At 39.9% G+C, this 26,887-nt stretch overlaps 1 protein-coding gene across 1 annotated transcript in view; it reads left to right on the top strand.

Annotated features, from left to right (window-relative positions):
• Positions 1-26,677, top strand: part of Flvcr1 (FLVCR choline and heme transporter 1) — a 29,714-nt gene extending 3,037 nt beyond the window's left edge. The window contains exons 2-10 of the mRNA XM_070041527.1: positions 3,032-3,176; positions 10,232-10,372; positions 15,104-15,171; positions 15,580-15,680; positions 18,581-18,691; positions 19,153-19,258; positions 19,477-19,588; positions 22,848-22,915; positions 23,323-26,677. Of these exons, the coding sequence (XP_069897628.1) occupies positions 3,032-3,176; positions 10,232-10,372; positions 15,104-15,171; positions 15,580-15,680; positions 18,581-18,691; positions 19,153-19,258; positions 19,477-19,588; positions 22,848-22,915; positions 23,323-23,397 (927 nt within the window). The 3' untranslated portion in view covers positions 23,398-26,677. The remainder of the gene's footprint in view (positions 1-3,031; positions 3,177-10,231; positions 10,373-15,103; positions 15,172-15,579; positions 15,681-18,580; positions 18,692-19,152; positions 19,259-19,476; positions 19,589-22,847; positions 22,916-23,322) is intronic.
• The last annotated feature ends 210 nt before the right edge of the window (positions 26,678-26,887 follow it).

The raw sequence follows: 26,887 nt of genomic DNA, 5'->3' as shown, positions 1-26,887 counted from the left end.
TTTCTTGCATCCATGAAGGATTGCTCAATCACTCCCTTATTACATCATTAAAATTTATTTCTGGGACTGGGAAGGTGGCTCAGTGGTAAAGCACTTGCCTTGCATGCCTGAGGCCCTGGGTTCGATTCCTCAGCACCACATAAGCAAAAAAGAAAAAAGCCGGAAAGTGGCGCTATGGCTCAAGTGGTAGAGTGCTAGCCTTGAGCTGAAGAGCTGAGGGACAGCGCCCAGGCCCAGAGTTCAGGCCCCACGTCCGGACCCAAAAAAAAAAAAATTATTTCTGTGTATGGTATTCATCATGGTCTCAAGTTTACTGTTTATGCATTTATATGTTCATTGTTGCCTTTACTGATTTCCTTTCATACTGTTAGATAAGTTTTATGACAATAGGCACCTGTTCTCAATATGCATAGTTGCCTCACCAGTACTTATTTACAATGCCTGATGTGTTGTAAGCCTCCTTAGACTCATCTAGATACTGCAAAATCCACCACTCAAAATTAACCTTACCTTCTAGCTATTTTTTCTTCGTCTCTGTTGTTAGAGGCTTAACTTGAGGCATTCCTAGTGCGCTAGCACCATCCTAGAGCTTGCTAATTGATCTCTCCATCTTCAGCCCTGGCTCTCTCCCCTCTGTCTGCCACAGTCATCTGGTTTGGCCTTTCTAACATGAAAATCTGTTCAGAGCATTACTTTGCCCCTTGCAGTGGCTTCCACTGCCCTTAAGATAAAATTTAATGTGACTTGTGAGACCTTCCATACTGTCTCCTTGCCACTGTTTGACTTCTTCTAGATCTACCACCTGGCCTTACCTCTATGCGTGCGTGCGCACGTGCGTGCACACACACACGCGCGTGCACACACACTCTCTTTTTTTTTTTTTTCTGCTCACAGCTAGACTTCATACTGACAGTCTTTCACAAGGTCATGTTTCTTCTGTGGTCTTTGTACATAATGCCCTGTGGTTTAGAACATTTCTTCTTCACTTGGCTAACTCTGAGTTCCTTCTCAGATCTCTGCTCTCCAGAAAGCTTGCTTAAAACCCAACTTTATACAAGGTGCTACTACAAAATGCTCTCGTACCTAAAGTGACCGACCATGTGTTCCTGGGCTAGTCTGAATATACACCTGTTATTTGGCACGATTACTATTAGATTCCACTCAGAACAGTGCTCTGGCTTACATGATAAGGACATGATCGTTCCCATCTTAGAACGCTACATCTCCACTGTAGTACTGTGCTGCAGTGCTCTCTTGTAATTACCTATTTAGTTGTCTCTAGCTTTTTGAAAAGGAAAAATAAATAAATATTTGGCAAATATTATTTGCCTCTGGTTCCTTGATACTTTGTCTGGGACTTTTTTCTTTACCTTCATGTCCCCCCCCCCAATCCTATCGTACCATTGAACTTCGTTAATTTTTAACTTTCTCTTGTGATTATTCAGTCTTATATTCTGAGATGAAATTCATGTAACATAAATTTAACAGTTTTATACTGTTGAGTTCAGTGGTGTTTCATTCATTTATAATATTGTGCAATTGCCATCTCTATGGGTTCCAAAACATTTTTATCTACTCATGAAGAAGTCCCAATACCCACTAAGGGACCATTAAGTGATGGCAACCCCATTACCTCCCCCCTTCCCCCAAATCTGGTCCTTATTAATCTGCTTTCTCTCTACATGGTCTTACCTATGCTGAATGCTTTGTAGAAATGGAGTTATACATTGACCTTTTGTTTCTGGCTTCTTTCACTGTCAGAGCTTACCCATGGCTGGCACTACATCAGTGCTTCATTCTTTTTTGTAGCTGAATGCTGTTTCACTGTATGAATGAATATATCACATTTTGTTTGTTCATTTACCCATTGATAAACATTTGAGCTCTTGACACATTTGAATATTATAACTAAGGATGCTACAGATATTCATATATGTGTTTTTTAATGTGTATTGTCAGTTTTTGGATAATTAGGAGCAGAATTGCTGGGTCATGTGGCAATTTATGGTACTTTTTTTCAGGGCCTGGGCACTGTCCCAGAGCTTCCCCCACCCTCCCCTGCTCAAAGGTAGTGCTCTACCATTTTGAGCCACAGGGCTACTTCCAGTTTTCTGGTGGTTACTTGGAAATAAGAGTTTCATGGACTTTCCTGTCTGAGCTGACTTTGAACCATGATCCTAGATCTCAGTAGCTAGGATTATAGGTGGGAGCTGCCCATGCCTGGCTTGTTTATTTTTTTTTAATTTGTTTGTTTGTTTCAATTTTTTAAACCTGGGTCTGAAAAATGGAGTCTGTGGAACCCAGGCTGGCCTCAAACTCAATCCTCCAGTCTTATCTTGACAAGTACTGGAATTATGGGTGTATACCCACACACCTGGCTCTATGTTAAACTGTTCAAGGAATTGCCAAACTTAGTCCACTTTTGTTCACAGTAGTATTACAACTTTACCACTAGCAGAGTACAGCACTTTTTCCGCATATAAACACTTGTTATATTCTCATGTTATTATTAGAGCCATCCTAGCAGGTGGAGTCTCATTATGGTTTTCATTTGCATTTTTCTAATAAGTTAGAATATTAAACATTTCATTTTTGGTTACTATTTGTGTATCTTCTCTGGAGAAATGCCTATTGAAATTATTTGCCCATTTTAAAACTGGGAAATCTTGGGCTGGGAAGGTGGCTCAGTGCTAGAGTGCTTGCCTCGCATGCATGAAGCCCTGTGTTTGATTCCTCAACACCACATAAGCAGAAAAAGCCAGAAGTGGCACTGTGGCTCTAGTGGTAGAGCGCTAGCCTTGAGCTGAAGAGCTGAGGGACAGTGCCCAGGCCTAGAGTTCAGGCCCCACGATCGGCAAAAACAAACAAAAAAACAAAACCAAAAACCCAAAAAACTGGGGTATCTTAATATTGAGATGTTTTTGTTGTTGAGTTGTAAGACTTATTTATTCTAGATGCCAGACCTTTATCAGGTATCTGAGTTTCCTTCCCCTAATGATAATAGCTGTTAACAAGACTTTCTATCTTACAGCTTGGAACTGCAGTTGGCTTTTTGTTACCACCTGTTCTAGTGCCCAACACACAGAATAACACAGATCTCCTTGCTAGTAACATCAGCACCATGTTTTATGGGACATCAGCTGTTGCCACACTTTTATTTATTTTAACAGCAATTGGTAAGTGCATTATTTCCCCCTGGAAGTTAGATAAATGCATGACAAAAGATATGAGAATAACTAAGCCTAAACATTTGTTTCATGATAAGATCTCTGTTGCTTGTTGCTAGTTTCATTCTTGCCATACACATCTTGCTCAGATAATAAACGCTATAACCCAGGGGATATGTTATACTCCACTACATGTATTTAAATACTGGAAAGGGTTTGAAGACTAATCCATCTCATTTAGTTCCTTACTAACTCTGCTTCCTGGTAAGTCTTGGTTTCAAACATATTCCCTATCTCTCTCCTCCTATTTGTCTCCACAATCTACATTGTACATGTACCAAACAAGGAATAAGTCCTTATCATGCTCTGAAACAACACAAATAGAATCTCATCTCTTTTTTTTAATGGTACATCCTCCTAAGGATCCCCAATTTAAAATTAACTTGCTCTGAAAAATGTTGACCAGTGAATTATTCTGGGCAGCAGCAAGCTGTTCAGCAGAATTTCAAACTGCTGCAACTATCTGCTTGTTAGGCCACTCCGGCAAGGCACGACTGCCACCATTCGCCACTGAGTCCTCTCATCCTGGGCCTGTCTCTTGAAGCAGTCAGTCAAAATCAGCTGCAAGCAGCCACCAGCAGTGTGGAAGAAGCTTTGGGAAGGTCTGCTTTTTAAAGTTTATTTTTGAATGGGAATCAGTTTTGATTTCAGAGGAAAGATAGATAAGGCATCTCTCAGTAATATACCACTAACAAAACTCAGGCACTCAGTGTGTCACAAAGTGCATTTAAAGAGGAAAGGCTATAAAATTGAAAGGCTATTATGATCTTGTGATCAATGAACATTTATAAATAAGTGCATTCTAGTGGGAGGCTTTAGATTTATATATCAACTTTTATAATGGCTAAGATAGTAATGACAAATTCATATTTTATGATCTCCAGATGTGAAGCCCTCAGTTTTCAGAGAAATGTGTGCTGAAGATTCTAGAGTGTTTCACTAGATGAACTGCAGGATCCAGGTATAGGAAGCTCAGCCCACATACTTAGTTTCCCTTTAGACGATGAACAAAATGTTCTGTTGGTAGCATATGAAGTATTCCACCGCGTCCAGTCTGTGGGTTGGTTTTTATGTTTTAAATTAGTTAGGAGTGTACGTCTTTACAGGTTGCAGGCATTTGAAAAAGGACCATTTTCTTGTACTGTTTTAGCAATTTAACAAAGCTATAAAGAAATCTGTATGGTAGTGGTGGTAATGGTATCGGGGATCTTCTTAAATCTACTTTTCTGGTAGGCATATTTGCTAGACGAAACAGGAAGTATTGTTTATGTATGTTTTGCATAAATAGATCTGCCACTGACAATAGGGATGTTTCTTAAGTATAAAATAGTCTTTAATTACTTATAGGTCATCACATAAATTCCAGATTTTTTAATATTGCCTCCAAAGAGACAACCAATTATTACATATGTTATCTATTTGTATGAAATTACATGCAATATGTGTGTGCATGCAAGTTTAAACTGCTAAAATAGGCAATCTTTATTTGTTGAAGGAAGGGAACAAAATAATAGGTGTTGCCATTAGCATATATTCCAGTGTTGTTGAAGTTCAAAGACTGAGGTATTTATATACTTAATTAGTTATGTATTCATGACTTACTGGTGGAAAGTTAAAATAGAAATAAGGGAAAAGAATAGAAATAGTGGAATAAGAGAAAGACTTAATTTCAAGTCTGCAATAGTGACCTATAATTTTTATCATATGATACCAAGCACAGTATACAGTTGTGCTATGAAAATCTTCATTGAAAATTGTGACACTTAAATGGAAAAATCTTTTTGTTTCCCTCATACCCAGATATTTGCTGTGGTGGAAAATTTTTATTATTTATAAAATTCTCTTTTTTTTTTTGGCCAGTTGTGGGGCCTGAACTCTGGGCCTGGGAGCTGTCCCTCAGCTCTTCAGCTCAAGACTAGCACTCTACTACTTGAGCCACAGTGCCACTTCTGCTTATGTGGTACTGAGGAATCGAACCAAGGGCCTCATGCATGCAAGGCAAGCACTCTACCACTGTCCCACATTCCCAGCCCTATTTATAAAATGCTTATAGCTTCTTAAATACTAAGAGATTATTCCTGCTTCACTTGAAATTCTACCCATAATAACTGGGAAACCCAACCAAATTTTTGTAAGATAATTTAATTAGGCTAAAGTTTTAAGTGGTATAATGTTCTGAATTGATATTCAGTAGGCTACTGTGTTGAAGGTTCATGTCATGTAACTCAATTCCTCTCTCTATTCATGAAGGTTGTATGTGTATACAACCCATTGGACACTCCTGGGAATGAGTTTTCCTGCAGCATTTCCTAGACTGCCTCATTCTCCTTTGTGGAAATCTAGGGTGGCCTCTCACATCAAGGTTGTTACATGCGCTGACATGGCTAAAGACACATGATCTACTGGATCTCATTTAATCTTCAGGGCCCTTTGAGTAAGGCCCTGTTATTTTCCTATTTTGTAAGGAAACTGGGCCACAGACCTGAAACACATTTAATTTTCCAAGGTTACTGTTAGTAAGTACCCATGGTCAGATTTAAGCCTAAGCAATAGAACTCCATTTATAAAATGTTATATATTTAAATAGATCATTTCGTATTTACTTGCCCTTCTTTTTTTTTTTTTTAACCTTAGTTCTTGTTTAAAGGATAATGATTTTGAGCAGTAGAAAGTATATAATTTTTTTTTGGGGGGGGGGGAGATGGTCCTGGAGCTTGAACTCAGAGCCTGGGCACTGATGTTAAATCTCTGTGTGCACAAGGCTAGCACTCTACCACTTGAGCCACAGCACTACTTCTGGCTTTTTCTGTTTATCTGGTACTGAGGAATCGAACCCAGGGATTCATGCATGCTAGGCAAACACTCTTCCACTAAGCTACATTCCCAGCCCTGAAGTATATAATTTTAACTAAAGTGTATCAGTTACAAAATTGTTTCTTTTTTTTTTTTTTTTTTCTTTTTTCTTGGTCATGGGGCCTGAACTCTGGGCCTGGGCACTGTCCCTCAGCTCTTCAGCTCAAGGCTAGCGCTCTACCACTTGAGCCACAGCGCCACTTCTGGCTTTTCTGCTTATGTGGTGCTGAGGAATTGAACCCAGGGCCTCATGCATGCAAGGCAAGCACTCTACCACTGAATGACCTTCCCAAGCCCCCCAAATTCTTTCTTGATGGGCACCTGTGGGTCATGCCCGTAATCCTAGCTATTCAAAAGGCTGAGATCTGAGGATCACAGTTTGAAGCCAGCCTAGACAGAGAATGTAAGCACCCAAACAGCTGGAAATAGAGCTGTGGCTCAAGTGGTAGAGCACTAGCCTTGAACAAAAAAGCTCATTATCAGTGCCCACGTCCTGAATTTAAGCCCCAGTATTGTCACACACACACACACACGCACATGCACACGCACGCACACACACACACACACACACACACACAACCTTTCTTGAGTTAGTGAGTAGATAACAGAAACCAAAAGCAGTGTTGTTAAAAACATTTAATACAAATGTACTAAATGCAGGACATTATAACACATATACACAGGAGAGTTTTACATATTACACATACTATGTATATTATGTATAACATAAATATTTTACTTGGTGTATAAAAATTTTAAGTCCTTGAGGCACAGTCACTGATTTCTTAAAAATAATTATTCCTCAAAAAAGGCAATACATTTTGTGTAGTACTTGACCATTACAAAGTTCTACCTTTTACATCTATCTTTTACATCTTAAAATGGATGTCATAGCTTTATTTTTGTGCTGATCCTATTTTTGTGCATACGGCCTATGCACTGTCCCTAAGCTTTCTTTGCTCAAGGCTAGAACTTTACCACTTGAGACACAGCTCCAGTTCCTTGCTTTTTGGTAGTTTATTGGAAATAGGAATCTCAGGAGTTTCCTGCCCAGGCTGGCTTCAAACCAGGATTCTCAGCACAAGAGAAACAGTTCTAATGTGGTGGCTAAGAATCTTTTGGTTACATTGTAGATATGCCTAATGCCAGAGTGGACAAAAGCAGTTTCAATAGTCAAAGTTTTGGTTGGGATGGGGAGTAGGAGACCATTGTTTTTCAGCTTCAAAGGAGAAAGGAAAAGCCGCCTTTCATCTTGTAAAAATAGCAACCATGAGTAAACAAGGTCATAGAACAGTGACTTTTTCCTTTTTTTCTTCATGTAGACTCAAATCTGACTTCACTGCAGTATGTAGCTAGTGGATACAGACTTGATTTGGCCAAATTTGACCATCTGAAACTTGAAACTAGTATTTGTATTAAGAAAGTAAAGCTACTGGAGTTTAAAGACTAGTAAAGATTATTTTGCTTTTTTTTTGCCAGTCATGGAGCCTGAGCTCTGGGCCTGGGCACTGTCCCTCAGCTCTTCAGCTCAAGGATAGCACTCTACCACTTGAGCCACAGCGCCATTTCTGGCTTTTTCTGCTTATGTGGTGCTGAGGAATCGAACCCAGGGCCTCATGCATGCAAGGCAAGCACTCTACCACTGAGCCACCTTCCCAGCCCTATTTTGCTTTTTGTATGAAATTAAAAAATAAATTTAAGATACACTAAGTTCCCTTGACCACCTTGAAATCATAGATTTTACAGTCAAGCTTTGTTTTACTACTGTGAGAATTCTGTATTACCCACATTGATAAAAAGAGATCCATCCTGTCTAACTAGGAGCATGCCAGGAGACTTTCAGGAAAAGACACCAGTCATCCTAACAGTGCAAGAAGCAAGGTAAAAGAAAGAAGAATTATAGCAATGTAAACCATTTATATTTTTTAGATCTCCAGTTTAAAGTTACTAGATAAGAAATACTTAGGAGTTTTATCTCTGTAAAAATAGTTATAGTTATATTGTAATAAATGTTATAGTTATATTGCAATAAATATGTTATAGTTATATTGTAATAAATATTTTGGCTAACAACTGCATTTTTGGCAGCAAGTAGTGGAAATTATCTGGATTATTCCTTTATTCTCAAACCTAGCTGCTATGTTGATGGTATTGGGGGGAGCTGTGTATTTGATACAGGTTCTCATGGAGGTTCTGATTATTGAACCTTGAGTAGAATTCAAAATCTGTATTATTTTTAAACTCCCAAATGATTCCAGCTGACAGCCAGATTTAGCTGTCCAACAACAACAAAAGAATATTAGCTTCTTTTCTTGGAAAAAGTAGTCTTGAAAGGAAGGAAAGGAAAGGGAGGAAGGGGAAAGCAGGAATTAGAAATTGCCATAAAAGAAAAGGAGGAACAGAAGAAAGGAGAGAAAATAAGGGAAGAGAGAAGCAGGAATTATTCTCAATTATTTTAGTATTAGCTTTCTAAAACTATTTACATCCTTTTTTTCTCTTTTTTTAATTTACCCTATTTAATCAAATATGACTACTTGGTGTTCATAAGGTCGGAAATCGACATGTCTTTAATAATTAGTGACATCTAAAATTATGATAATACGGACCTGGCTATGGGAAAACCTTCTATTGACACCTATCAAGATCACTGAGTACACGCCTCTTGGACTTGGTGATACAGTACCTTCCTTTTTATTGTAGTTAAAAGTTTTGAGTGAATTCGTTTAAAGTTTTGAACTCCACAAAGACTAGACTTTGACTAGGTATGATGGCACATGCCTATAATCCCAGCTCCTCCCGAGATGAAAGGATAAGGAATATGAGTTTGAAGCCAGTGATATTCAAACTCAAAAGCAAAATACAAATAAGCTGGGTGGAGTATGGCTTAAATGGAGGCTCTGGCTCAACTTCCCGATAGCACAAGAAAACCAAACATCTTAATTTCTGACATACAAAATTTTAGTGTTTCAACTCTTCTATCAGACATAGTTAGCCATGTTATTCAGCATTCTGTCACTACAACAAAATACTTGCGATACATTAACTTATAAAGAGAAAAGAGTTTTGATTCAGTTTTGGAGGTTAGTCCATGACTGGGTGAATCTCTTGCTTTTAGCCCCTGGTGGGCATGCTGGCTGGCAGTAGAGGGGTGGATGTGGCAGAGCAAACTCCTGACTTTGTGAATCAAGTAACAAAAGAGAGATAGAAGGAGGGCTTTGTCTCCCACCATCCTTTCATAACCTAAGAACCTCCAAGCTCTGAATCTCACCTCTGAAAGGTTCCATTCTGGGGAACCTTTAACGCATAGACCTATGCACACTTAGTTACACTTCCTACCCATGGAACACATGGACACTTACCCAAACCAGGCACCAACTTCATAGAAATCTTGCCTGAGCTAACTGTTGTAGGAAGTTGGTATACCCTTCCCTGTCTGGCAAAACGGGAGGTTCTCTAGTCTGGCTGAGATTGCTGTGATATCTCTTAGCCGGAAGCAGTGCTGCAGCTTAGGAAATGCTGTACCACACAGCACACTTTCAAGTTTAGCTCTGCCCCCCTAGATTTTCCACATACAGCTCAAATGAGTCAGGAAGAAAGACCAAGAAAAGTAACTAGCTCAAGACAGTCCTGTGAACATTCAATAGTATACTAGCTTGCTTATCTCTGATGCTTAGATCAGATTTCAAATTGAACTGAATTAAAAAATAGGATCTTATGGTAGCAAGTTTTAATCCCTCCCTGACCCAGTATGTAGATTGAACCAAGGGCCTTGAACATGCTAGGCAAACACTCTATAACTTCAGCCACATCTCCAGCTTTGTAAAGTTTAATCTTAATTGCTAAACATGCAATAAGTAATCAGTAGAGAGGGTGGCAGCACATTACAGATGGGTTTGAAGCCTAGTTATTTGAACCTGCCAAACCTCTTGAGTTTTAGTGAGTTTCAGAGGCTGACATGATAATACCAAAGTGTTTTTCACTTAGAAAGCAATGGAACTGAAAAACCACAACATAAGCAACTTTCATTCTCTCTTTAAGCTTCAATTGAATTCTGTCTGCTCACTAAGAAAGAGCCATTTAATTAGTTATTATATGTGACAATATGTTTTACCTACATTAATCATATATAATCTTTTTCATCTGTGTTCCAGTATTCAAAGAAAAACCTCCATATCCACCAAGTCAGGCTCAAGCCGCTCTTCTGGACAGTCCTCCTGCAGAGTACTCCTACCTGAAGTCAATAAGAAACCTGTTCAAGAACATTCCTTTTGTCCTTCTGTTGATCACTTATGGTAAGTCGTTTGCTTGTGTTTTCTTGGATGTTTATATAAACCTTTGAGCAATGTGGATTCTTTACCCTAGTGGTTTGAACCTTAGGGAGTTTTTTGTTTATTTGTTTTTTTCCTTTTTGGAAGGCCAACAACTATTTATTTCACAAAGTGAAAAAAGCAGGGAGAAATAGAAGAAATAGAAAGGGAAAGAAGAACCAGGCACGGGTGGCTCACGCCTGTAATCCTAGCTACTCTGGAGGCTGAGATCTGAGGAGTGCAGTTCACAGTCAACCCAGGCAGGAAAGTCCATGGTAGACTTTTATCTCCAATTAATCACATAAAACGTCAGAAGTGGTGCTGTGGTTCCAGTGGTAGAGTGCTAGCCTTGAGCAAAAGGAGCCCAGGGACAGTGTCCAGGCCCAGAGTTCAAGCCCCATGATGGGCTAAGTAAATAAATAAATAAATAAAAAGGGAAAGAGGAGCCTCAGAAATTTACATTTTGAACTAAAAGCAAAAAAACCAAGATGAATGTTCTTACACATTTTATTGATTATTATCATCCTTATCATCATTATTATTTTTGTGTTACTGAAGTTATGTATTTGTAAAAAAAAAAAAAAATACATCTCAAATAGAGAAGTTCTGTCTTCTTTAGTGAGTTCCCAGTGAGTGGACTGGCCACTTTCTCAATACAGTGATGAGCATGCAGGAAATTCTGTCAACAGTTTCTTTCTTTCACCTTGTGCAAACTGGCATTTATTAACTATAGCATTAAAAACTAGACATTTAGTTTGCTACTTGGGAGTTAGAGATTGGAGGATTGTGATTAGAGGCCAGGTGTAATATATGAGATTAAGCAAACATCAGAAAAGTAGCAGTACAAGAGAAATTCCAAGCTGGGTGCCATGCCTCACACCGTGTAATCAGGAAGCTGAGATCTGAGGATCACGGTTGAAAGCCAGCCCTGGCAGGAATGTCCCTGAGACTCTTATCTCCAATAAAACCACTAGAAAACCAGAAGTGGTGCTGTGGCTCAAGCGGTAAAGCGCTCGCTTAAAGTGCTCGCCTTGAGCTGAAGAGCGCAGGGAGCCCAGAGTTCAAGCCCCACAACTGACCAAAAAAACATTTTTTAATAAAAAATTAAATTAAATTAAAAAAAAGAGAAATTCCATGGCAGGTGCTTTCTGAAGGACTTCAGGATGCATCCATAAAAGAGATAAACCAAGGCACAGGTTGCAAATGGCAAGGAAAGCACCCCCAGAGAGTGGGGCTAGGTGGATGGGGGTAGAGCAAAGGGAAGGGGGAAGTAACATTTTCAAGGGTCAGAGGTGGTGCTTTCTTATATACTGTAATTTTTTTGTTGTTGTTATTGTTGGTTGTGGGACTTGAATCTGGGCCTGGGCGCTGTCCCTGCACTCTTCAGCTCAAGGCAAGCACTCTACCGCTTGAGCCACAGTACTACTTCTGGTTTCTAGTGGTTTATTGGAGATAAGACTCTTACAGATTTTCTTGCTTGGGCTGGCTTTGAACCTCGATCCTCAGATCTCAACCTCTTGAGGAACTAGATTACAGGCATGCACTGCTGGCATGTTTTTGATAACACATCGCTTAGTAATCACTTGATTGTCTATAAATGATTACATTTATTGTTTAGAATTTACAATGGGCTTTTATACTTATTATTTATTTCATTCTCAGAAAACTTTTGAGATAAAAAAATGATCTCTTTTTTAAAAATTTTTTTTTAAATTTTTTTTTTTTGTCAGGTGTGGGGCTTAAACTCGGTCTGGGAGCTTTTTCACTCAAGTCTATACTCTTACTTTGAGCTACAGTACCACTTCCTGTTTTCTGATGGTTATTTGGAGATAAGAATCTCACAGACTTTCCTGCGCGAGTGCGCACACGCGTGCGTGCGTGCGTGCGTGTGTGTGTGTGTGTGTGTGTGTGTGTGTGTGTGCGCGCGCAGGCGCACGCGCGCCAGTCCTGGGGCTTGAACTCAGGGCCTGGGCACTGTCCTTAAGCTTCTTTTGTTGAAGGCTAGCACTCTACCACTTGAGCCACAATGCCACTTCCGGCACTGAAGAATCAAACCCAGGGCTTCATGCATGCTAGCCAAGCACTCTAGCACTAAGCCACACTCCCAGACCTCTACAGGCTGGCTTTGAACTGCGATCCTCAGATCTCAGTCTCCTGTGACGCTAAGGTTACAGGCATGAGCTACCAGTGCCCAGCTCTAGATTATCTCTATTTTATAAATGAAGAGATTTATATATATTAAGAGTTTTTAAAGTTTTGGATTCTTTTTATTTATACATGAAGGTAACATAAAATTCAAAAGGCTACAAAGAATATACAATCCAAAGTTAGTCTTAGCTGGGTGCTGTTGTCTCATACCTATAATCCTAGCTATTCAAGAGGCTGAGATCTGAGGACTAAAGTTCAAAGTAGCCTGGGCAGGAAAGCCAGGAGACTCTTATCTCCAGTTAAGCCAAAACTGGAACTGTGGCTCAAATGCTAGAGTGTTAACCTTAATCAAAGAAGCTCTGGGACAGTACCCAAGTCCTGAGTCCAAGCCCCAGGACTGGCACCAAAAAAAGGTCTTAGTTCCACCTGTCACTAGTTCTCCTTGGAGCTAATTATAACTTCTTCAGCTTATTTTTATCAAGTTGTTTTGCCTTGATGAAGCATCAAAAATCTGACAGTAGGCTCAACTTGGTGATTCACACCTGTAATCTTAGGAGGCTAAGATCTAAAGATTGCAGTTCTAAGCCAGCCTAAACAGATAAATCTGAGGGAATCTTATCTTCACTTAACCTGCAGAAAACAGAAACTATAGGTATAGCTCAAATAGAGTGCTAGCCATAATCAGAAAAGGCCAGGCAAGAATGTAAGACCCTGAGTTCGAGCTCCAAACCAGTACTTTAAAAAAAAGCTGAGATCAGGTGCTGGTGGCTCACGCCTGTCATCCTAGCTACTCACGAGGCAGAGATCCGAGGATCACAGTTCAGAGCCAGTCGGGCAGGAAAGACCATGAGATTCTGTCTCCAGTAAACCACCAGAAAACTCTCAAGTGGCAGAGAGTTAGCCTTGAGCTGAAGAGCTGAGGGACAGCACCCAGGCCCAGAGTTCAAGCCCTATGACTGACCAAAAACAAAAAAAATAAAATAAAAAATCTGCTATGGTGGACGCAGACTTTTTATCATATGACTGACTCTGTTTCAAACATCCATGCCCTCCAAAAAAAGATATATTTTTAAATAATAACAACCAAAATTACAAGAATTTTGTAATAATCTGGAACAATTCTATCAAAAGATAATGGTAGAAAAAATTATAAAATATTAAAAGGCATAAAAGGAGACCCAATTTACTTTTCTTTTGTTGGTGTGGGGCTTGAACTCAAGGCCTGGGCGCTGTCCCTGAACTCTTTTCTTCAAGACTCGTTGAGCCATAGCTGCACTTCCAGTTTTTGAGTGGTTAATTGGAGATTAACCACTCATGGGAACTTTTCTGCCAGGCTGGCTTTGAACCTTAATCCTAAAATTTTAGCCTCCTGAGTAGCTAGGATTATAGTCATGAGCCACTGGCACCTCGTCAATTTAAATGGAGGGAATATACCACATTGCTGGAAGACTTGGGATTGAAATGATGCCGGTTAATGCTACAGGACCACTACATTGACCACTACATTGCAGTGGGAGATTGGATTGTTGAAAAAGGCAGACACAGAGGCTGGCTAGGAAGTTAAACCATTTGTTCTCTTGAAGGAATATAAGAAAACAGGAAACCCCACAGAGAGTCCAACTCTGTTCTCCATCCCAGGTAGAAAGTCCCTTGACCTCATGTCTTTTACCGGTGAGATGCAGTTAGTGTTTGAGTGAGGGTGATATCACTGAACCATTGGAAGAGCATTCTTTCCTCTCCTTCCCGCCATGTATTTTATATACAAGATCAGAATAGTCTCGCACATAAGATAGTCCGGGATCAAGAATAGCACTCTTAGGTCAGGTGTTCAGACTGTATTGATAGTATCCAAAACTCAAGAACCAAATGGAAAGTATATTTTTTTCTGAGTTTGACCTATTTTGGGGGTGGGGGCAATGATTTTTCACTGTCTCAAGTATTAATCATTAGAGCATTATTAATCTTTTCCAATGGCAGTGCTCCATGATCTAATTACCTTTCTTTACATGCCACCTTGAGATTCTAGTGAATGAACCTTTAGGGGGATACACTCAAACCATTCCCAAACAGTATATAATTACAGTGTTAAATTCATTAGTGCACATTCTTTTTTTTTTTTTTTTTTGGTCAGTCCTGGAGCTTGAACTCAGAACCTGGGCACTGTCCCTGAGCTTCTTTTGCTGAAGACTAGTACTCTACCACTTGAGCCACAGCACTACTTCTAGCTTTTTCTGTGTATGTGGCACTGAGGAATCGAACCCAGGGCTTCATTCATGTTAGGCAAGCACTCTACCACTAAACACAATCCAAGCCCTAGTCCACATCCTTTTTTTTTCTTTTTTGTTGGGAACAGGTATTCTGTAGCCAAGGCTGTCCACAAACTCAAGATCCTCCTGTGACCTGCCATGTATTGGAACTACAGGCATACATTTCTCTACCCATTCTAAAAAAGAAAGGAAATAGTTTTTGTTGTTAACTGTCAACTTACATTTTCACAAATGTCATGTAGTATTCCATATTACTTTATGAACTGGCAAATGATATATTTGTAATTTCTTATTATTATAGGTATCATGACTGGAGCATTTTATTCAGTTTCAACATTGTTAAATCAAATTATATTGACCTGCTGTAAGGTAAGCTTCTGCTTTTATCATTGCATGGTTGGCCAAGATTGTTTCTTGTTCTTTAGTAATGTAATTCCTGTTGGTATGATTGTAAGCCTGCCACTTAGCTAGAGGGTGGGCATGTTTTACTGTGCCAGCTATGAAGAAGGGGTCTTGAGAACTTTTCTTTTCCAGCTGTCCTTGAGCCATGATTCTTCAATTCTCAGTTTCCCACATAGCTAGGATTATAGGCATGAGCCTCTGGGGTCTGGCTTTTTAATGTATCTTTATTCCTGCCCCCTCAACTTATTCCCATGTACTAAGTCTTTCTATTGTGTGCTTAATTTTATCTGATTATTTCCCTTTAGAGATGTGGGAATATGAAAAATCTACTTGAATTAGAAATAGTGATTCATTTCCTCTGTAAATTGTCTTCAGGAAGAAGTGTATGCTGGAAGGATTGGGTTAACACTGGTAATAGCTGGCATGGTGGGCTCTATTCTGTGTGGCTTATGGCTGGATTACACTAAAACATACAAGTAAGTGAGAATATCTATTTGTTATATATCATGTATGACCAAATGTATTTCCATTAAAAATTTCACTTTATATTTTAAAGGATTTTAAAAGTGTTAATTACTTTATGACTTAGATTCTTTGTTTATGGCAGGCTTAGAGTTTGAACTCAGAGTCTCACCTTACACCATATGTCTTACCCTAAGACTTATATTCTTAAAGCCTGTAGGTTCTCTTCACTTAGCAGTAGTCTATGTATTTTAGTTTGTGGTAGTCATGTTTATTTCCAGCTTAACTACAATATCTTTTGAGGCTTCTTCGTATACATCTACACACACACACACACACACGCACGCACACACGCACGCACGCGCGCGCACGCACATTTGTGCATGACTCTGGGTGATTGATTGTAGTTAGTAGTCAGTCCCTAAGGAAGAAAAGGAGGGAAAAAAGGGAGGGAAGAAAGGAAGAAGGAAAGAAAGAAGGAAGGAGAGAAGGGGAAAGGGAAAGAGAAGAGAAGAAAGAAAGAAGAGAGGGAAGAAGAAAGAATGGAAAGAAAGAAAGCTGGGAGAAAGAAAGTAAAATGAAAAAAAGAAGGAAGAAAGGAAGAAGATACTTTTTTAGAACGGAATATTTATCTAAAAGAGAAGCATGTGTCCTTTTTTTTGTGTTGTGGACTTAAAAACAAACAAAACCTTGTTCTTTCCTCATCAAAACATTCTTGTTGAGCAGAAGGCTTTTTTTTTTTTAAGTAAAACAATTTTGTCTAGAATGTCCCCAAAATACAGCACTACGTATCTAAAACAAACTGCATAATGCAGTATGAGCAAATGATACCCACTGGGAGAACAGGTAGGGATGTGAAAGGGGGTGTCTTTTGCTGGAGGTCTTAAAAATAATATGCACATTTCTTCCTTTCTTGCTTGCTTGTTTGCTTTCCTTTATTTTTTTTTTTTTAGTCAGTCATGGGGCTTGAACTCAGGGCCTTGGCACTGTCCCTGAGCTCTTTGGCTCAAAGCTAACACTCTTTGAGCCACAGCTCAAGTGGTTAATTAGAGGTAACAGTCTCATAGACTTTCCTGCCTGGGCTGGCTTTGACCCGCAATCCTTAGATCTCAGCCTCTTGAGTAGCTAGGATTATAGGTGTGAGCCACTGGTGCCTGGCTAATTTAATTTGTTTTTAACATTTACTTGTTTATGCCACACTGGTGCTTAAACTCAGGGCCTTGCATTTGCTAGGCAGGTCCTCTAACCACTTGAGACATATCCGTAGCCCTTTTTTACTTTAGTTATTTTTCAAGAAGGGGCCTGTAGTTTTTGCTTGGGACCAACCTCAGATTGTGACTTAGCACATAGCTGGGCTGACAAATGCACACCCTCACACTCAGCTTGTTGATTGAAGTAGAGTCTTGCTAACATTTTTCCCAAACTGGCCTCAAACCAGGATCTTTGTCTTCTGAGTAGCTGGATTTGAAGTCCATTCTTTAGTGGATCCATTTCTACAACCAAAAAAAGTGAATTTTGAACAAGAATTATGATATAGAGCAGTGGCTAACCACATTGTTATTGTTATATGTCTAAGAGAATCAGAATAAATGTTAACTATTTTAAATAAGTGGGCTAATGACTTAAAGAGAAACTTCTCTTTTTTTGGGGGGGGGGTCCGGTCATGGGGCCTGAACTCTGGGCCTGGGTGCTGTCCCTCAGCTCTTCAGCTCAAGGCTAGCACTCTACCACTTGAGCCACAGCACCACTTCCGGCTTTTTTCTTACGTGGTGCTGAGGAATTGAACCCAGGGCCTCGAGCATGCAAGGCAAGTGCTCTACCACTGAGCCACCTTCCCAGCCCCGAAGAGAAACTTCTCTGAAGAAGAAAGAAGGATGGCCAGTAGACACATGAAGAAATGCTCAACCTCCCTAGTCATAAAAGAAATGCAAATCAAAACAACATTGAGATACCACCTCACCCCAGTTAGAATGGCAAAAATCAAGAACTCTAATAACAACAGATGCTGGAGGGGATGTGGACAGAAGGGAATCTTACTTCATTGTTGGTAGGAGTGTAAACTTGTTCAACCACTTTGGAAAGCAGTATGGAGGTTCCTCAAAAGACTCCACATAGAGCTCCCCTATGATCCAGCAGTCCCACTTTTGGGCATTTACCCAAATGTTTACAAACAAGACCACACTAAAGCTACCAGCACAACTATGTTTATTGCAGCATTATTTACCATAGCTAAGATCTGGAACCAACCCAGATGCCCCTCAGTAGATGAATGGATCAAGAAAATGGAATTCTATGCCTCCATCAGAAAGAATGACATTGCCCCATTTGTTAGGAAATGGAAAGACTTGGAAAAAATTATATTAAGTGAACAGTAAGCCAAGCCCAAAGAAACATAGGTCCCATGGTTTCCCTTATTTGCAATATCTAGTATATGTATGAGTCAAGCAGAAAAGGTCAGATAAGGTGATGTTAGGAAAATGAACCCTAAGATATGTATTTTAAATGTTTTTTTTCTTTCATGCATTTGTTTCTAACACATTTATAAGATTATTTCTTTGTTGCTTTGTATGTCCCTCCCCTATGGTATAACCCCTGCTTTCACTATATTTGATGTCGGTATAATTTGTGGAGGGGAAGGGGAAAAACAAGTCGTTTAAATAAGGATACAGGTGGACCTGTTGCAACAATGAGAAGTACAAGTTGTCATGTCGAAAACGAACTTTACAACTTGGGGGGGGGGAGGATTGGGTGGGGGGTAGGGAGGATGGGAAGGGATGGGAAGGGTAAACAAAGGAGGAGGCTACAATGCTTGATAAGAAATGTACTCATTATCTTGCCCATGTAATTGTAACCCCTCTGTACAGTATTTTCACAATAAAAAAAAATGTTAACTATTTTATTGTTTTTATTTTAGACAGACTACTTTGATAGTTTACATTTTATCTTTTATTGGAATGGTTATATTTACTTTCACATTGAAACCTGGATACATTATCATTGTGTTTATTACTGGAGGAATACTTGGGTAAGTATTTTAGAGGAAACGATACCCTACCATGATATTTTTCAAGTATTGTTTTGTTGTTGTTTTTTTAATTAATGTTCATAACTTCATCCAAAAGTTGTTAAGATTTTAAACTCTAAAAGATCCATTCTATACATTTAAATGTATAATTTCTTAGAACTCTAATGTAATTATTTGGGTATATTCTTAGTGAAAAATAGGTAAGCCTTATTTGGTCTAAGTAACTGTTTATAAAGACAGTTAACTTAGAAAACTAGAGCTTAACTTAGAAATTACTTTGCTTCCTGGTTCTTGTGATGTTGGGCTTGTTGGTCAGTAGCAATAGTTATGTAGTTTTACATGGCAACTTCAAAATATTTCCTTATTTACTCACTGGAACAAGCCTGAGATCTGGAATAATTGTGTCCCAGTGTAATATTGTCTTTCTGATAAGTCTCTCTGCAATTCTGGATGTGTTCTAGTTTCTTCATGACTGGCTATCTGCCCTTGGGTTTTGAATTTGCTGTTGAAATCACTTACCCTGAATCAGAGGGCACCTCGTCTGGTCTCCTTAATGCTGCCGCACAGGTAAACCTCTGATTTCTCTAAAGCCAAGAGGACCATTGCATCAACATGTCCAATGAGTAATGAGTTTGACGGTAATTTTGGTTTATAATCCTATTTTTCAATGATTGTTTCTGGAAGCCAAATCACATGACGAAAATTAGTTAAGAAAAGTTCTTGGGGTAAGGAGGGAATTTGTTTTAAAGAAGCAAATTTAATAAAAACCATTCCTCTTATTGTAGGTTTTTGGAATTTTGTTCACATTGGCTCAAGGAAAACTCACAACAGACTATAGTCCTATGGCAGGGAACATTTTCCTCTGTGTCTGGATGTTCTTAGGAATCATTCTAACAGGTCAGGACATGTGTCTGGCAAAAATATTTATGTCATATTGTCTTCATATTTAACTTTTCTGTGTATTGCTTCTTACTGGCTAGATAGTACTCAAGTACTAAGGGTTAAAAGTGAAGTCAAAAGCAGGGCAATGTTTGCTTCTCAGGATATAAATCTGTCAGTTCATTTTGGAGGTTTCAAAATCAGCATAATTACTCTAACATACACACACACAACAACAACAACAACAACAACCTTGTAATGATCATTGAAAACCTAAAGTTGGGTGATCCTTGTCTTAAACTCTGGTTCTGCTGTTCACTACCTATATGAGCAGCAGGTAATATACAAGAACAGAGCTAACACAAGAACAGAGCTGTGGCCCCCAGCAGCTCCCTGTTTCTACTTCAGGTGACTGGACAGGAAACCCCCGTAGACCTCACAGACCTTGCACAGAGTTTGGAGACTTGGGGGGCTCCCATACCTGTAATATCACAGAGTAGGAGCCAGTGCTATACCCTCTCCAGCCCCACATCTAAACTGCTACAGCTTGGCACCATCTTGGAAATGGACCTACTGCTAGTGTCCCACCCTGGGATATGCCACCATCATTATTCCCCACTCTCATGGGATCTACATGTTCACCAGAAAGTCTGATACCCAAACTTACACCCAGCCAGTACTTCAGCTCCCAGAAAAGTCAGACTAGCTCAGAAGCAAGCTGGTGGTATCCTGCACCCACATGTTCCTAAGTCGGGCCCACAAGTGAAGGAGATGGCAACTCCAACAACTGGAAGGCCTGCCGTACAGCCACCAGTCTGCAGCACCTGCGGCTACCACGCCCAGCTTGTCGGCCAGGCAACACTCCTAATTTTAGTAAAACACTGCCATGCCACAACACAGTGGAAAGCCACTAACACAACCATAGACTCGGCTGACAGGATTATAGCTGAAGAGATTGCACAGATACTCTATTGCTGAGTCCACGCAGAATCAAAGCTAACACACTGACCCAGCTGATACCCATAACAGGGAAAATGAAAAATAAGGAGAGAGGGAAGGCGGGGAAGGGAATCAGAGGGAAGGGAGAAGAAGGAAGGGAAGGAAAGAGAGACAGAAGAAAGAACAAAAGAAGAAAGGCAAGAGGAGTGAAGGGAGGGAGAAAGAGAAAGGGAGGGAATAATGGTGGAATGATGATGGGAAGAGGAGCAGAGAGAGGAAGGAAGGAAGTTAGGAAGGGAAGAAAGGAAGGAAAAAAGGAAGGAAGGAAGGAAGGAAGGAAGGAAGGAAGGAAGGAAGGAAGGAAGGAAGGAAGGAAGGAAGGAAGGAAGGAAAGGCAGCAAAGCCGGCAGGAAAGCTGGCTTCCTAAATCTGGGAGTGAAAGGACAGTGATTACTACTATGAAAATACAAGACTCACTGGTAAAGACACAAACAAAGAAGATAATAAAATCAGACCAAGTACCTATAGAAATCCATCAAGATTATCAGTAAGGGCTGGGAAGGTGGCTCAGTGGTAGAGCACTTGCCTTGCATGTCTGAGGCCCTGGGTTCGATTCCTCAGCATCACATAAGCAAAAAGAAAAAAGCCAGAAGTGGCGCTGTGGCTCAAGTGGTGGAGCGCTAGCCTTGAACTGAAGAACTAAGGGACAGCGCCCAGGCCCAGAGTTCAGGCCCCACGTCCGGACCCAAAAAAAAAAAAAAAAAAAGATTATCAGTAAATGAGAAAGAGGAGCCAATTATATATAAAGCAGCCAGAAAACAATGAGCCACTAAAAAAGGTTTAAAATAGTATAATTGGTAGGCTAAAAAAGAAGAGAAAAATCATAAAATATTTAATTAAAACCACAAAAGGTAGAAAAAGAATGGAAGACAAAAATTGGAATGAACAAGGGCAACAGGTCGAGAACAGCAGAAGTGGTAGACATTGATTCAACTTCGTCAGTAATCCTCCATGCACCAGTTAGAAGACGGGCAGAGTGGGTCAAAATACTATGTTACCTATCAGAAATACATCTTTGCAGAAGAAGAATAAATGGGTACAGAAAGATCTAAGGAAGCACTAAATTAAATTAGGACTTTCATTTCTACTTTGCTTTATGACTAATTCAGTTACCATCTCCTCCTCCTCCTCCTCCTCCTCCTCCCCCCCCCCCTGTTGTATACTTTTTTGGTCAATCTATAGCTTTACCACTTTAGCACTAATAACTTAAAAATCTCCACCTCCAGCCCTGGCCTGTATTGTGTGTTCAGCCATATCCTCTGACCTGATGTTCCACGGTGTCTTATTACTCGGCCTGTCCAGAACTGAATTTATCATCTTTCTGTCATACCTATTCTTCGCATATTTTAGTTTCAATAACTAAGACTGCCATCCAATTGATTGCCCAAGAGAGAAAACTGCAAAGCTTCCCAGTTTTCCTTCTCCCCTGCCATGCATACGCATTCCATAGTTTACCAAAGCCCAGACCTTAGCGCTTCCATTCTAAAATAACCTCCAAAACCTGCTCCCGAGAGCACCTTGCTACTGCCATTGTTCACACATCCAAGCACGCCCCTTTCTCAGCAGGATTCCCTGTTGTCTGAACTTCCTGCTGACTTTCCTCTTCTTCCTTGCTGTCCGCTTGCTCTCCTTGGTGTGGAGGCCTCACGGCATTGCTCCTCTGCTCTGCTGCAGAGGCGTGTGTGACAGACATCATCTCCTGCCGCCTCCCTCTCATTCTTGGTTCTCCACTGTTCCCAAACAATTGCTGTACACTTTCTGCCCTGCCTTTCCTGACCTTTTTTGCCAGGGCTGGCCTGGAACTGCAATCCTCCCATCTCAGCCTCCCTCACAGTAGGTATGACAGGGCTGTGCCTCTGGGTCCAGATGTTGGTGAGTGTTCAGGCTGTCCTCAAACCACAATCCTTCCCAACTCAGTCTCCCAGATAGTGTCACTTTGGTGGCCCTCCCCGGTTCCCTTTGGCTCACAGGCTTTTTTCCTCCCATGTTCTCTTGTACCTTGCTCATACCTGTAGTGCTGTGGTGGTCATCTGATGCTGTGATTGTTTACCTATCAAGAATCCTCTGGGAAAAGTGTGCTTTTCGTCTCTGTAATGTTAGTTCCTCGCATCTCATATTTGTTAACTAATGAATGACTTAGCAATTAAGTGAAAGGCCTAGAGAGGAACTTATTCGGGTTACAAGGGTGTTGTTGGATGTCACAACATTGGAATGTGTTAATTTGATTATGTGTTCACAAGCAGCCCATGGTGACTCCATTGATTCTCCTCTGTTTCAGCATTGATCAGGTCCGATCTGAGAAGACACAATATAAATATAGGACTTACAAATGGTGAAATCAAAGCTGTAAGTACGATTTTTTTTAAACATACTGTAGAGAAAGATATGTAGGGCAAATGTGAAATCATTTTTATTTAGCTATTATTTTCTAAGTCAGTTGTTGATTTATTAAAATAGCATTTGCAACCAGGTGCCAGTGGCTCACACCTAGCTACTCAGGAGGTGGAGAGCTGAGGATCACTGTTCGAAACTAGCTTGGGCAGGGAAGTTCATGAGAGTTCTTTGGCCAGTTAACCATCAAAGAGCCAGAAATGGAGCTGTAGCTCAAGTGGTAGAGCATTAACCTGAGGTAAAAGGCTCAGGGACAGAGCCTAGACTCTGAGTTCATGCCCCAAGATTGGCACAAAACTAAATAAATGAATGAATAAAAGAGCATGTGCTATACATGTTTTGTATTCTGATTCCTTGCACAGGTGCCAGTTGATAGTCCAACGGATCAGAAACCCAAAGCAGTTATATTAACCAAGCAGTCAGAATCATCCATTTGAAGTGAGAGGAAAAATTGCTGTCCCTCAGTAATTGGGATACTACCTGGCCGTCTTTGGAGGGAGCTACAAATCGTATGGCTAACTTTACAGGTGGCATGGATGGACGTGTACTTGGAAAGTATTTTGTGAACACTATAGGAAGCATTATTGTTACTTTAAGAAGTATTTGCTTAGAATGCTATTTCTTAGATCATGTTAACACTACCATTTATCTGGTAGTGCTCCATTTTTTTTAATTGTGAAAATACCGTACAGAGGGGTTACAATTACATGGGCAAGGTAATGAGTACATTTCTTATCAAGCATTGTTGCCTTCACCTTTGTTTCCCCTTCCCATCTCCTCCCCCAACCCCCACCCCAGTGCTCCATTTTAAGTTGTATTTTGTACTTGCAAATGAGGTTCTTAAAAACTATTTTTTCAGATTGTTTTTCCTTTTTCTTCTTTCTTTTTTTCTTGCTTTCTTTTTTTTTCTTTTTTTGTAGAGAATGGAAGCTTAGGAGACTTTAAGATGATAATGTGGGAGTCAGTCTTCCTAAGATAGATTAAAGTACATGCCACTTATTTGTGAGAATATTCAGTGGGACCAAATGGAATCTACCTTTCCACTGTGCTGGCTCACTGTCCAAGCCAGCTAGTGTGAGCACTGTGTATAGCCGCAAGGACAGCACATCAATGGACAGGATTGGGATCAGATGAGCTTCCAGAGGAGCTCTGAGATTTTCTCCCTTCCCTACCCTTTCCCTTCCCTTTCCCTTCCCTTTCTCTTTCTCTTTTTCTTTTTCTTTTTTTTTCTTTACCTTTCTTCTTCCTGCCTTCTCTTCTCTTCTCTTTTCCTTTCCTTTCTTTTCTTTTGCATTACTAGGGCTTGAACTCAGGGGCTTGCACTTGCTAAACAGGTGCCCTACTACTTGAGCCATGCCCTTTTCCCTTTTCTGCTCTAGTTATTTCTTTAATAGAGTCTCAAATTCCTGAACCATAGTCTATTTACTCTTTTCTTTTCCTTGGGAATACATATGTATGCCACTGCATTCAGTTTTTATTGGTTGAATAAGATCTCACGTACTTTTTTGCCCAGACTGGCCTCTTAACTGTGATCCTCCTTATTTCTGCCTCCTGAGTAGCTAAGATACAGGTGTGAGCCACTGCACTGGGCTGATTTTTACTGTTTATAATACTGTTACAAAGTGTGTTGTAACAGGTACTATCTATGGCCACAGAAACTGATCTGGGAAGGTTCTGTCCATGATTCTGGCCTTAGAATTATGCCCTAATTAAGCTGAGAGGCTCAGGCATAGGTACATGAAAAGAACTTGAATTCTTTTCTGTGCCACCCTCCTGTCACAAATAAATGCTAATGCTATACTTTTCCAGTCTGATTTGAAATAGAGTAGCTTTATATCTATTGTACTTAAAAAAAAAAAAAACCTCTCTTCTTTTTCCCAATATGTAACTTTCTAGCAAGAAAATGAGATGTGCTACTCTCTGTCTTCATGGTATCCTGTATCACATCATAGATTTGCCTTGACAATTCTGGAGATTAGGAAATGTATACAGTACTAACTCTAGACAGCCCAGGTGTCCCCATTGAAGTGTTGACCTGTTGCAATATCAATGGTTCTAATTCTGCAGTGTCATGGAATGACCATTGTCTCTTGAGGAATACTGTGCCCAGACATGTGTCCCATTGTGTATGAATGGGGCCCTGGGTTCTTTCCTTCCCCACAGTATACATGCTCACCACCCTCTGGGACAGTCGCTATCTTACATGCTCAGGGTAGGGAGAACAGGACCAAATGTATTTCCACAGTGCCTATCACTGTGTTCTGTTTACAGTGAGACTTTAAATGTTGGTGATGTCCTGACTAAGCTTATAGGAAATAGCTGGTAGTAATCACATCTGATCAACCATAATATTTACATGATGTCCATGTGTGCAAAAAAACCCAACCAGGCAGTGAATACACTGAATAGCAGTTTTGCTATAGGCAGAATATATATGTTAACTTATCTGGAAATTGTAATATGCTGAGTTATCCAAGGACTATAAATTATGTGGAGTCTGACACTGGAGATGAGTGACTGAAATGACACAGCGGTGAATCAGGAGCGCTGGCTGCGCTGGCTGTGTCCTGATGTGTTCCTGTCACTGGAACTCTGAAGAGGTCCTTTCACCTCTGGGCAGTATTTCCTGCCCATGTAAGGAATGTGTTCACTTTGATCTTAAAGATCTCCCCTCCCACCCCCATTTCCATGCTAGATGCAGCTCCTCAAAGTGCATAAATTAGGTACAAGTTACCCAAGTGCTCACCACTGAGCTCTCTTCATTCCCAGCTCTTTCAGAGATCTTTAAATAAGAGAGTAGACCAAAGCATTGTATCACAGGCACTGAAATCTAGCTAGAGAAAAATCCTCTGGGCAGTTGGATCAACAATTAGTAAGGTCACTCACTTCATGGATAGAAGGGACTTGCAAATCCATTATTAGCCTTTTTTAAGAGAGTCTACAGTAGTTCAAGCAGACTATGCCCAATCTATAGCTTCTTTTGAATATTTTTATCACAGGTGAAAGTGGCCAAAAAATATAGTATGGATTCACCTTCCCCCAAAAAAACCCTGATTTTATTTTTAAATTGTCAGTATTGTTTAAAATAATCATGTACTTACTGAGTCCCTGAGCTTTTGAACAAATTACAGGTAGGAGCTAGAATGTATGTTTGTAAAGAGTATATGCCTTTGTGTTGTTTGTATGTTTCCTTTCCTACAAAAGGGGGAAATATGTGACAATGTAAAATGAACTGATAATTTTTCTGTGTTTTGAGCAAAAGTTGTCAATAATATATCAACAAGGATGTTATATAACTTTATGTCATAACTTTGGAATAATGGACTATGTAATGACCATCTGTGTATGATTTAAGAAAAGGAATTGGATGCTTTCAGAAGCTCTTGGCAGGGGCTGAGAATGTGGTTTAATGGTAGAGTGCTTGCCCAGTATGTGTGAAGCCCTGGGTTCAATTCCTTGGTATCACATAAACGAGAAATAAAATAAAAAGGACTAACAGAGTGTTTTTTTAAGCTATTTTAAAATGTTGCAAATACAGCTTTTAACTTTTTGGGAACATTGGCAAAACATCTTGAAAATTATGTTTTGTGTGTACAATATGTTCTGTGTTCAATAGATGAAAAAATGTCATTACATTCTATCTTTTGCCCTTTTTACAGTTTATGATTAAGGTTGTTCTTCATTATTTCATACTCAAAATAAATTTATTTTTTTTAATGTTAATGTTGTCTGCCTTTTCCAAAATGAGTTTTGGACTCCTTTTTGAGTTTTGGGACTCATGGAGAGTGGAAAGCATTATAGGATTTCACAATGGGTGGAGGAGAGAAAGAGGTACTACATAAAATACAAGGAAACAAAACAAATAAAAATATTTTATTCATTTAACAATAACCAGCCAGGCACAATGGCTCAAGCCTGTTATTTCTA

Source organism: Dipodomys merriami, unplaced genomic scaffold, assembly GCF_024711535.1.
Source record: "Dipodomys merriami isolate MVZ:Mamm:240054 unplaced genomic scaffold, mDipMer1.0.p SCAF_31, whole genome shotgun sequence".
Taxonomy (NCBI): domain Eukaryota; kingdom Metazoa; phylum Chordata; class Mammalia; order Rodentia; family Heteromyidae; genus Dipodomys; species Dipodomys merriami.
Note: the sequence above shows the minus strand (reverse complement) of the source record. Positions and strands in the feature narration are given on the sequence as shown.